At 41.9% G+C, this 12,864-nt stretch overlaps 1 protein-coding gene across 10 annotated transcripts in view; it reads right to left on the reverse strand.

The window, feature by feature from the left end:
• Positions 1-12,864, reverse strand: part of INO80D (INO80 complex subunit D) — a 55,634-nt gene that overhangs the window by 20,663 nt on the left and 22,107 nt on the right. For all 10 annotated transcript variants that reach the window (XR_011000904.1, XM_068196126.1, XM_068196124.1 and 7 more), the window contains 6 exons: positions 9,085-9,309; positions 7,040-7,149; positions 5,023-5,156; positions 3,337-3,554; positions 2,794-2,951; positions 633-1,825 (listed from right to left, as the gene is read on the reverse strand). Coding sequence is in view for 9 of the 10 variants with exons in the window: in XM_068196126.1 (XP_068052227.1) it covers positions 657-1,825; positions 2,794-2,951; positions 3,337-3,554; positions 5,023-5,156; positions 7,040-7,149; positions 9,085-9,309 (2,014 nt within the window). In the remaining variant the exon portion in view is untranslated. The remainder of the gene's footprint in view (positions 1-632; positions 1,826-2,793; positions 2,952-3,336; positions 3,555-5,022; positions 5,157-7,039; positions 7,150-9,084; positions 9,310-12,864) is intronic.

Below are 12,864 nucleotides of genomic sequence, written 5' to 3' on the forward strand. Positions count from 1 at the left end.
AGTTCTGGAAGGGGACAACTACTTCTTCACCAAAAGAAGAAAAGGAATCGCTGCTCCCTGCACCCCAAACACACACACACAGAGGAGGTCAAGAGACTGTTTCAAGAAACTGCCAAACTCATCCTTGAATCGTGATCTTGATTTAGGACTTCAGTGCACCACTCTCAAATCAATGTGTGCAGCCAAGTTTTCCGTGCCAAATGCTACCTTTGGAAAAAAAGTAAATTAAAAAAAAAAAAAAATCAAGAGACTTCTGCCCACTGAAAAACCTTCTATCAGATGCTAATGGGATGGCAAGCACTGATCCGAACCCTAGGGAACAGTAACATGCATCAGTGATCTGAGGTATCTTCCCATTTCTAGGTCTTACTGCTAAGATCATTTACATCCAGTAACTGTGCTGTAACCTTAAGGAATTATTGGGGAACAGTGAACCTGCCTGCAATAAATGAGCACCGGTGCCTAACAAGCACATGTGAATGCTACAGCAAGGTTCACAGAGGGCTAACCCTGGTCAGTACTGAAGCAGGAGTTTTCTTCTCAACCCCCTCTTAAAAAAAAGGGAAGAGACGACAGACGAAATAAAGAGAAAGGAAAAAAGGAAAGATAGAAAACACAGGTCCCCCATCTACCTGCAGGGAGCCAGGCAGACAAGCTCAGTTGGAGGTGGTGAAGGGCGCAGATGCGTTATTGGTACTGGTAGCGGTGGCACCGGTCACTGCGAAGCCCGTGGGAGGAGCTATGGAGCTGTGGCTGGGCTGCAGGTCCTTGGGAATGCCACTGTGGGAGCTCAGCTGGTGCCCAAAGGCTGCGCTGAACTGAGGGAGCTGTTGTTTAGGGGAGGTGGAGCCCATGAGTTCAGCGGAGGCAGGACCCATGCCACTGAAACTGGTCTGCGGTAACCCCGGAAGCACACTGGAGCTGTTGGGGGTCACAGTGGCGAAGGCAGGCTGTGTGGTCTCTGAGTGCGAGGTGGTAGGTGGTGTGGACAGGGAGGTGGACAGGAGGTGTCCATCTGCACCAAGAAGGTTGCTAAACGGAGAGGGGTCCCCAAGATTGACAGGAAGATTTCCCCAGTGAGTTCTGGGGTTGACCACCCCGCTAAGTGGCACATCCAGCTGCGTTGGGAGCAAGTGCTGTGCCATCATGGGCATCTCTGCTGAGAAGGTAGCTGCCAAGTTATCACCAGAAAAGGATGTGGTGTGAGGGGATGTGATATGGTCACTGTAGGGAGACGGCACATGCTCACTATCATAATGGCTTCCATGGGGTGAGGAGTGTGAATGGTCACTGCTGTATTGCTGTCGTGAGGTGATCAGGTCATCTGCCTTGCTCAGCAGCTGGGCAGGGTGGGGCCTCTGGGAGGCATGGCTGCCATCATGAAGTCCATGAAACTGTCCCGGGAAGGCTCTCTCCCCAAGGCCGCTCTGGCTTATCAGAGTGGCAGAAGTAAGGCCAACGTTGGCTGGGGCTGAGAACTGCCCCTGGATCTGCCCTGCCAGGGGCGTAGGTGGGTTGGACAAGGTAGCAGAACGGAGCAAGTTCTCATCCAGCTCCAGACCGGAGAAATTATCATGTACTATACGCCCATTCAACAGCTCCCCCAGATCCGTGTTAACCTCTCGACTCAAGGACTGCATTCCTGGAGCTCCAGCACCTGTAGAGAACACCCCTATCGCTCTATCTGACAGCTCCTGAACTGGCACACCATCTGTCTGTGTAAGTACTCCAATGGTACTCAGGCACTCAAGAGAAGTTACAGCCTGTAGGGCCCGTTCCAGTTCTTCAGCCTCTTCTGTGGTTGGAAGAAGATCTCCATTTTTACCTGCAGAAACAGGGACACCACCAGTTAGTGCACTGCCCTCAGGTGGGCCTGGCCTTAGGCTCAGGATGAAGATATACAGGCAGTTCAGTACAGAGTTGCATTGTATGATAACTTTCCAGCATGGCTTGCAGCACACAGAAAATATCATTCATCAGTGCTCACTAGCCAAGCAAGGTAAGAAAACCATGAAATTACATCTCCCTGTTCAATGGAAATCCCCCTCTTCCCCTTCTCTTCCACATACTACAATAGGAGATGCCTCTTAAACTTCCTAGATTTAAAAGTAAAAATGCTTAAGTAAGATCTTCAGTGCTGCAATAACACATGGTCCACAATCCCTCTTTCTACTTACCACATTACAGCCTGGACCTAAAATTTACACAGACAGTATAATTCAGGTTAATTTCAATTCAAACACAGTCTAATGTCATGTTCTATCAGAAAATGACCAAAGAAATCACGTACCAACTCCAGGCTGTTCTAATTTCTTTGTTATATGTTATAGGTACTGAGCTTTGGAGTGCAGAAATTCAAGCACATTTCTGATCAAAAGCTAGTTTTAAAAATGTATTTAAAGATTTTATTTTCACTCTCTTCTCTTTTTATCAAAGGCCAACATAGACTGTGATTCCAGCCCCACTCGATGGCAGAAAGATGACATTACTGAGAACACTCTTGATTAAACTGTAACACTGACAGGCAGTAAAAATGTAAAATGAATTATTAAAATACTAAACCAATTATGATTTTCAGAGCAGCAATTATATGAGCAAGCAGAGAACTGTGCACACAGACTTCGTAAAGTTTGCTTTACTTCAGAGCTCACAAACAATAGAGCAAATGCACACTTCCTTCTCTAGAATTTATTACCTCTGTAGGAAAGCAAGCAACTCCTCAAAATGCAGTTTAGAACACTCACTTCTTCAGTTCACTGACTGTGTTCATGCTAGCATAAAATAAAATGGTACCTTCAAAGAAATCAAAATCTTGCAAGTCATCGGGCAGGCGCGGCAGGACATCAGAGAAGTCCTCCTGATTCAATTCCAAGTCATGTGGAATGTCTGTGATTTCATTGGCGATATCATCAGGCAGCTCATCGGCACTGAGCTCTGGTGTGGAGGGGCTCCTGAACAGAAAGGAACATTAGTCCCTGGTGTTCAACTCTGCTTGCTCCAAAGGACAACTATCAGTGCATATCCATCTACAAAGGATGCTTCCCCACACATTTTTTCCTCCATTATCTAGGAAAAAAATGCTTTTAGGTAGTTTCTTTAGGAAACTTACACTTAGCTTACTCATTAACTACGTAAGAGGCAACATCAGGAGCAAGCTATTTTACCCATCAAACCCAATCATTGCTCAATTCCAAAATTACCCACTCTAAAGGTTTTTTTCAAGTCTCATGGAGATGCAATTTTTAGCCCTGCTCCAGATGCTGCTTGGCAGCTTTGTACAGAGCTCATTGGCAATGCTCAGGCCAGCAGTGGGAAACTGGGCAGAACAGCACTGACCGTATGTGGGGTATCTCTACTGGCAGTGAGACACTGGCAGGCATGGTGAGGTTCCCTTGGGGCACTGCAGGAGGAATGGGTTTCTGGGGCCGGCGTGGGCCTCGCCTTCTCTTCTTCTTGTGTTTTTTGGTAAGTGCAGGTGGCTTCGTTTTTTTCCTGGGTTTCCTCTGCTGCTGGTGCTGAACTTTACGGGAGCTGTCCCCTCTCAAGAAATTATCCTTTGGGAGCAAAGCAATACAAAGGGAGCATATTAAGAACAAGTATTATTCTCCTGGCTTTTTTCACCCTGGTCATTCCATAGACATGTGGAATGTAATGTAAGAGGGACTGTTAGCTTACACCCAGACACAATTTCAAAAATTGAGCTGTTTCCTTCTTCATTGACCTCAATAGCAAAAACGACATGGAACAAATTATGAGATATTGTAAACAGGAGATTATGAAATGTCACTTTAAAAATTATCATAGCAAACTCTAACTAAATAGTGCAAAACCATAACCTTTAGAAGCACTCCTCTAAGTATTAAAGACAAAACGCTGTTGTGAGGTGGTGTTAGTGTGGATAATGTGCAGCAGCTGAAGCCACAATCCTAAAGTACCTGCTGACATAACAGAAGGACAGCACTGAGGAAACAAAATTATTACTGCTGGACTAGGATAAGGATGTGGGTAAACAATTATGGCCTCATTGCTTCTGAACAGCAACCACTGACACATTAAAAAATAAATCAAACCATCATCAGTCTTCAGTTGCCATCATACTGGGTATGGCAGAGGATTATATTTGTTATAGAGGTAAACCTTGAGGGACATACTGAAGATTGCCTAGAAGAGAGGCGAGCCCCATACAGATCTGTGTAGCACAAACCCTCACATTTTAAACCGAAAAAAATCTATAATTCACAGTTATTGGAGAGGCTGGATAAAAACAGTAACAAAAAACTTTCAATAACCCAACAAAACAAAAAAAAAAAGCAGTTTTACGCCAAATTGAAGGTAGGACAAAAAACCTTGAAGGAGGGGCAGGACAGAAGTGGGTTTGTGAATTATCCTAAAGGTTTTGTTCTGGAAGATTGGTGTCATAAAAAGGAAAGCAGAGGACATCAACTTCATTTCTCCATTCTCTCAGCTTGAGGTAGGCCACTGCTCTTTCTCTGGGATCTATGGATCCCTGAAGGAGGTTGAAGATAAATTCTAATAGTTACTAAAAGGTAAATAAAGTAGCAAATCCATTATTTGCATCATTGTAATTGCTATCTACATTACCTTTAGAAAGTACTTTGGGCCCTGTGTACTGAGACTGTTTAAGATGCAGTGTTCTTAATATCACACTCCTATTACACTCAGATCCAAGGACCAGGAGTGACCCCAAATAAAATGACCACAGGACCTCTCACAATGATCTTCTATTTCTCAATTCAAGACAGCAATCAAATTTTCTCCAGTGAAGAATATTCCCATGTAGACTTCATTATATCCTCAAAACGACATAAAATATTTTCACTACATACTTTATACTAATTGGGAATGTTTGTCAAGTTTTACCCTTTGAAGAAAAATAATAGCAAACAAACTCTTAAGTTCATAAACTTGCTAGTTATCAAGGAAGACTTCATAGGAAGACTGGGGTTAAAACTCCTGATCATTCCAATAGACAAATAAATACAATAATGGCTTTGTACTTACCATTTTTTTGGCATGTTCTTCGCACAGAGGTGTCTGATGTGTAATGTCAAAAACTGGCACAGAGCACTGCTGACCATCTGCAAACTTGGCTGTGCAACTCGAGAAGAGCTGCTGAGAACGGTTCAATAAGATATCTGTGCATTTCTGCATCAGGAATAACACAAGACAGTGGTGGAGGAACGCCCTTTGATTTATCAATCTGATAAAGATCAGAGACTTCAACTCTATCTGTCCATAGATACTATTTTTAATGAGTGCCTTAAATTTGCCATTCAAGTTCAAAGCTAGGTAAGGCTCAAACCCAACTTTTAAAGTGAAAAAACTGCATTCATGCAGAATCTCTAATGATTTTATCATATACTGAGATAGTTTTATAAAAGCAGCCATTTCACTAATGAGTTCTTAGCAAAAAGAAGCCTTTTCCTGGAGCCTTAATCAATAGATCAATAGTAGCAGTTGGAACAGTATAGTCAACAGGACTATATCCTTACAGACTAATGACAATCCATACTGAAACATTAAAGAAAGAGTATTTCTTAATTCAATCTTTTAAGGTACATTCTTGGCATTTATCTTTAGAGCACAGAGAAAGAAGTTTCAAGATCCTTCCTGCTCCTCTGAAAAAAAGATGTGCAAGCAGACAGAAAGGTCAAGTAAATCCAAACGTAAGCTTGCTGAGATTTCCTTCAGAAAAATCCTTAGCACGAGTAAAAATGTTTCCAGACTTACAGCAAATCAAACAGATATTTCATTGTGTCTTTTTTCAAACAACATTAGAAGCACTCCTTCCATCTTGAACAGTTCTCAGACCTCAACATCACTAGGTATGTTTATAAAATGTTAAAAAAAAAAAAGGACAAAGAAATTAAAAACATGTAGAACAATCCAGATAGCAGACTTGGATGGATGGGTCAGAACGAAGAACCTGTTCATTTTAGAGAAGAAAATGCAGAGAGAAAAAATGGGCATACATGCAAAATCACTAGTCTTGACTACCCTGCTCTATACACAGCAACAAGAGAGACCACTTAAAATTAAAAAATATCCAAACAAAAAAATCCCATCAGAACCATGAGGCAAATCCCAAATACAGCTGTATGCCATGGTGCTCTCTCATAGAGGTTTTGAACTGCTCTGCAGACTGCTTTTAAGCAGCCTGCAAAAAATCAAACAAAAAAAACAAGGTATCTGCAAAACAAAAAGATTGGAAAGGTGCTGCAGTCTGACAGTAGTTAAGTACATCAGCAGTAGTCCCTTTTAATACCAAAACCAAAAGTTCCAACAAAAGGAGTCATCCCAACAAAAGCACCAACAATTCTTCAGCTAAAAACAAAATAAACAAAATCTGCAGAATTTTGAAGTATTACAGGTCATAAGTCTGCCTTTTTATAGTCTTCAGAATCAAAACTCAAATCTGTTTTGCTCTCTTCTTTCTGAGATCTTCAGCCATTGACTTTCAACATTCTTTCCAGGCTTTGCTTGAACTTCCAAGCACAGGGAAACCTTCCTAATCTGGACTAAGAGGTTCTCTGACTCCTTCTATTCCGCTTCTTTAAAAAATGTAAAGTATGATTTCCATCTTTCTAGTCAGTGTAGGCCATCTTTTTATACTATGTATAAAAACCTTTTTCCATGAAAGTGGCACAGGAAGGTGGTCTATTGGAACATACCAAGAGCTGTATGAAAGCCAGGTGGCTGAAAGTCACATGGCTTGTGCCAAGTCATTATGAAGGATGATCATTTTGTAAATGTTTCTTGCACATACTAAATACAGCTCACAAAGTAAAATGATTCTCCTATTACAGATACCAGTAGCAGACTATTTATCCTCAGTGTCTGCAGACCTAAATCACACAGCCAAATTAAAAGCAAAGGAGTTGATGACATACTAACAAATAGGTACTTCTTTGTGAAAACTTAGTTACCACGCAAGAATCGAACAAACAAACAAAAAAACTCCTAAAACAGAACAGCTTCCATGCCTGAATGCAACTCCCAAACAGAGTTAAGAGGATACGCTGAAAACAGTGCCTGGTGAATGGAAGGGCCTTGTTAGTGCACTGCTCTCCCTTCGAAGTCCCACTGCAGGTTGTTGGTTCTGCATCTCTCTGCCTTGCTTGGCTTGTGCTGAAAAGAAAGCATAAAAGAGTTTACAGACAAACCCCCACTCTTGTGGTTACTTAACACAATTATTATACTGAATGTAGCACAGTAGGATGAAAAATTGTAACACACGTGTGTGTGTCATGATCCAGATGGGTGCACACTACTACCAAGCTCTACACAGGGACACAGAATAGATGTCAATGACAGGTGAAGGTGTGACTGTAGTAACAGGATTATTTCTTATTTCACAGGGCCTTAATTGTAATGAGAGGTGCTATGTGCTACTACCATGTAAATATTACAACACCTTGCAACAGAAAGGGCAGCAGTAGGTGAGCGTCAACACAGGAGACCCTCAAAATGAGGTCAGTCTTTAGGATTCAATGTACTGGGTATGCCTAGATGGGAGTCAAGTGCACTTCCAAGCCTGTTCATAAATCAAAACATGCCGAGCATCCCCAGAGCTTACATGCAAGCATGTGCTCAGACAAACTTAGACTGAGCTCTGGAGTGGCAGAGCCTGAGCGTGCTCAACATGGATAAAAGCTCTCCTTCATCAACGTGCTACAGCCCAATCCACCAGCAGGTGCCCGGAGCTGGGCGCTTCCCAGCACAGCCTCTGTGCTTTGAGCCTGAGCTGCAAGCAGGCGACCAGACAGCAGTGTGGACGAGCACTGAAGCGTTACACAGCTCGCCTGGGTTAGCCTGCTCTCCAGGCAGGTGTCACCTTCATCGAGATAAAGCTGGCGATTCCAGGGCTGACTTGCACCTCTGTACACGTTGTTTTCTAGGTTGACAAAAAGCTGTCTGTAGCCTGACTGTTTTCCTTCAGCCATATCTGTCATCAACTGCACTTTGACTGAGCAAAGTTTTAATTAGCAGTATTACTCCTATGAAAAATTTTGTATCTGAAAAGACTCTGTGGTTACTTAAATTGACCAGAGCAGTGATGACAGGTATACCTGGCTTTTCTGGTCAACCCAAAACAATGTAAACTTTTTTTTGCTTAATAAAAGGGAAAAATAATAGGGGAAAAAAAGCCAGCAAGAGCTTGTCAGTTCAGGTGAACTTTTGCTGTAGTGTTTAAGTTTGGAGAAATGTATACACAACTTTGTAAAACAGTAATGGACTTCTACATTACACCTCAGAGCAGTTCTTCAGAATCAGTCCACCTCCCCAGCAATGAACCCTTCAACTGTCATGAACCACATCCCACTGTCCAGGAACAAAAGCATCCTATTAAACAACAATATACGCTCAGTACCTAGCTCCAATCTGCATCTCATACTTCCACTACACCCCACAGTCACACATCCTTTAAAGCAAAACCCCAACAGCAAAAGGATGCTTCTGATACCCCAAATGTAAGACCAGGGTTCAGACTTCATCTGTTCCTGCACAAGTATGAATCAACCAACTCTCCATATGCTGAGAGCTGGAGGGATGTTGACATTATGCAGAAAGAAATCCCACAGAAGATAACCTTCAAAGTTGTTAGAAGTTATGTATTTTGTTGCCAAGTTTTATTTAATGTTAGATTGAGTTAAATCTAACAAAAAGCATGAGCTTAAACTTGGTTTGCTGGGAAGATAATTAAGAGGAGGTATAGACTTTTCAAATAAAGGTGTCTGAAAAACAAAATCTGAATTGAAGCAGCGAACTACAGACCAGACTGCACACCTTCTATTGGCACAGTAAAGGACCAGATATCTGGGCCCAGAAACTGCTGAACAAACCATCCACATTTTACAACATAAAGCTGGAGAAGGCCTGTCTTCATGGAAAACTCTCTATGTCACGTTTATTTTACTCCACTGACTGGCATTTATGTGTCATGTTTTTTCTGCCTCGTGCGTGACCACCGATTTCAGAGCTCATCATTTCAGCTGCTGGATGCTCAGCCCATGTCCACCCTGGCCCAGCCCCAGGCTCCTGCAGTCAGAGGGCAGGTCTAACCTGGTACAAGCACACGCAGCTCTCCGGAGTTCCTGCAGGAGCTGCCCCGCGCGCTCGGGCTCTCTGCTGGCCGCCTGCAGCAAGGCTTTCCGGAGCGTGTGCCGGCATTTCTTCTGGCGGGATTCTGCCCGCTCCAGGCGGCAGAGGTGCTTGTATTTCTGCTGAAAGTAAGTGCAAAGTCTGGTCACCCTGGAACTCCTGTCATCTGCATTGTCATCATCCGACCTGAAAAAGGGAAAATAAAAACAAATATGCTTTAAGATACTATTTTTTCCCTCACAAGCTAATTTGTCATTCTAATAGAATTATTAAGTTGGCATCCATCTTCTAGCCACACAAATATCCAAATGCTGCAATCAGGCAGTGTTACTTGAGAAATAGCAAGAGCAGGATCCCTTTTAAATTCTAAAGGTATTTGCCCTTCTTATTATGTCATTATTATAGATTACATCAATTTATCATCAAGTCTGACATATTTAAATGTCTAGAGCCTGCTGTTCAAAAAGAAATCTATACTGTTAACCTTTATTTACTGTAAATGTCTCAGCAAATGAGACCAATGCTTAAATCAAAGTGCAATTAATGGAGAAGACAAGGGTGGGGAATTGTGTAGAGGAAATTTATTGAGGAACAATCATGCTGGAGAAGATGGTCAAATTCTAACAAGTACCTAAACTACTGACTTCTTCCAATTCCTTTTACTTTGCCAGGCAGTATATTCCTTTTTAAACCAAAATACACACTAACACAGTTAACAGCTGATACTGATTTCCCCTTGCTGCAGAGTTGCAGTTCAGTTACAGTACAACAGTAGAGAAGAAACTCAGATTTAACTCAAAGATACTGAGGGAAAGATCAGACCAGGGCTCAGCAATGACCGGATGAAGGACTAATCCAACTCTCTGTTGGCGTAAGAAAGCCCTTCTCCATTTATCTTGGCTCTTGAATGTCCAGGCACATATTAACAAGATCATCAAACTGCCACCGTGCCTGCCCTGAAGCCCCCTGGCTTCGCCTGCCCGGCCGAGGCACGGTCAGCTGCCGGGGACACTCCTCTGTTTCTCGAGGAGATTCGGGGAGCGGCTAAGACAGAGCGCTGCGCTGTCTGCCTTGTATGGAGGAGAGGCGGCGTCCGAGGAGGTAATGAGGGAGCAACTCAGAGCTGGGAAAAGTCTCAGGTTTAATCCGTGCTCCAAGGAGCTCCGAAGGCCAGGGTATCTGACAGCCGAAGGTGCCTTCGAGGCTTTCGCAACATCTTAAGTACCGGGGCGGTAACCAGGGGGAAGGGACGCCCACCACCCAATGGGGGGATTTGGGGGAGTGGAAGGCGGAGGGACAGACAGACACACAGACCAATGGGGGAAGTTCAAGGGAGGGACCCCTGGCCCTCATCCACTCACTCGACGCCCAAGGTGGAAGATTCTGGTAGAGTGGGATGGGGAGCCGAGTGATGGACAGGGTACCAGGGAGGGGACAGGGGAATGACTGAGCATTTTCAGGGAGACTGGCATTGAGGGAAAGGCGGGAAATGTCGGGGTGGAACCACTGGGAGAAAATGGGGGGTGAAGGGGCAAACCATTACAGAACTGTTACAGAGATATAAAAACACAATACAATATCAAACCATGTCAACACTTTCAGTTAAATGAAGTAAAAGTCATGAAACAGAAAATCAACACTGGAACTTGTTAAAACAAGCTCCATGAAGTTACCCAGAAGTTCTCAACAACAAGCACTAGTTTGCAGAATTAGTATTTTGTTCATCGAACAACAAAATACATGTGCTGAGTCTAAGCAGACTCTGTTGAGTTTTTCCTCTATTTTTTTTTCCTATAGAACAGAGAAACTTTTTGCCAACTTTCCTATCTGTAAGACACAAAAAAAAAAAAAAAAGGGCAGGGGAGAGAAGAGAAATCCAAACAAAGGAAGCAAATCAAAAGCTGGCATTGTTCAGAGCCCGTGGGACTGAATGAGCTGACATCCAAACCTGTGCACAGCAAAGGAGGCCACCACTGAGATGCAAGAGATGTGAAATACCAGCCATGATATTTACTAAATAAAGTAAGATCCACAAATGCAGACAGCAGATCTGTCCCTGAAAGGCAGTATGGTGAAGACCTACTTTCTGTTCTGGAAACTCACTCTATTTACACAGAGGCCAAATGGAAGAGACTGCAGCCATCTCCACTAAGGCTTTCCATGAAAACTCAGCAGCAGCAAACACTGCCTTTGACACAAATGCATGTTTTTGTGAAGTTTCACATAAAGTCAACCATACTATGTATTTTGTCTGTTAAAACAGATTACTGCTTATTTTCTAGAAGCATAAATTACAAGTAATTAACATCTGCAATTACATGCTTAGCATCAAATACAACCTTGTTAAAAATATTTAACATATGCAATGTTTAGAATATTTTTATATTGAAAATTAAAAGAAAATACACCTTTAAGATCTCTTAGGAAACAATGCTTACTGGGGAAAACTACCTGTTTAGAAAAAATTGACTGTGGGCTATTTAATACAGATTTTCCTTTTCCAATGTATTACTAAAAGAGGAAAACATGGATAGCATATATATTTATTGGTAGGTTTAATATATTAGATATTTTATTACTGCTCTGGGCCAAGACTGTTAAACAAAGTTACTGATTTAATTTTAAATATGGTTAAAAATTAACTTTAAGAATATCAGGAGTATTCCTTAGGGGAAAGAAGTTTCTTTTGTGTGGAAAGAGTGTTTTTTAATGTACATTTCTCTATATTTGAGACTTTTTACTTCTCTCACATTGAAAGAGACAGAAAAAATTACGTTGTATGCTAAAATATTTTTGATCTACAGTTTATGAGATCTTTTTTAAAAATAGATGAAGACATGTATTAAAGGTATAGAAAAAAACCATGCCTTCAGTGGGCAAGGGCTTATTTTGAGCCAAAATTTCTAAAAGCCAGTTTCTAAAAGCATGTTCAGAAGTTTGTTCCCAGGTCAGTAAGATTAGCCAAAACATTTATATGTTAAAAAAAATCTAAAAATATCAAAATAAAACCTTTTTTCTTCAGTAGGCATGAAAACGAAAGATACTTTTATTGTTGTTCTTTCATAAACAAGTTTGCCAAATTCTATGTAGTTTATTCTCCTAAGCTGCATATAGAACTTCTGAAGTTCAACTTAACATGTGGCATTTCATTTTTACAAAGATTTCTGAAAGTGCACACAAGCCATTTGATAATCCAAAATGCTTTCTCGCAGCTCTTCCCTTTTAGACTGATGTGGAAACATCAGGGGGATTATTGCTGAGTGTTCCTGAAGAAAACAAAGACAGCACAGTGCAGCAGAAAGGAAGAGCAAAAGGGTGAGCAGCCAGGCACCACCAGGGAATGAGGAGAACGTGCTCTCTATTCCGAGACAACCCAACAACTATACTTCAAATCCCTCCTTACAGAGCATTTTGAAGAATCTTCCCTTCTTTCTTTTAGTTATTCTATTTATTGGGAGCTATTAAATCAAACTTTTGACAATACAGTGTTGATATTTAATCCTTTGAGGGAGTTGGTATGAGGAGGGACTCACACTCCTTTTTCAAACTTGCTACTTGAAACATTTGCTTTAGCTATATTTCAGAGTAGGAAGCAAAAAAATACTTTGTTATAAAGTCATTTGTTTTTCAGCACTTTCTACGACACCAGACTCAGTAATCAAACAATCTAGGGGAAGCTTCAGTAACCTGCAGCAGGGAACAGCCCCTGCTTTCTCTCCAAATTGCTGCTCCCACATGGGA

The sequence above is a fragment of the Anomalospiza imberbis genome, chromosome 7 (genome assembly GCF_031753505.1).
Source record: "Anomalospiza imberbis isolate Cuckoo-Finch-1a 21T00152 chromosome 7, ASM3175350v1, whole genome shotgun sequence".
Taxonomy (NCBI): Eukaryota; Metazoa; Chordata; class Aves; order Passeriformes; family Viduidae; genus Anomalospiza; species Anomalospiza imberbis.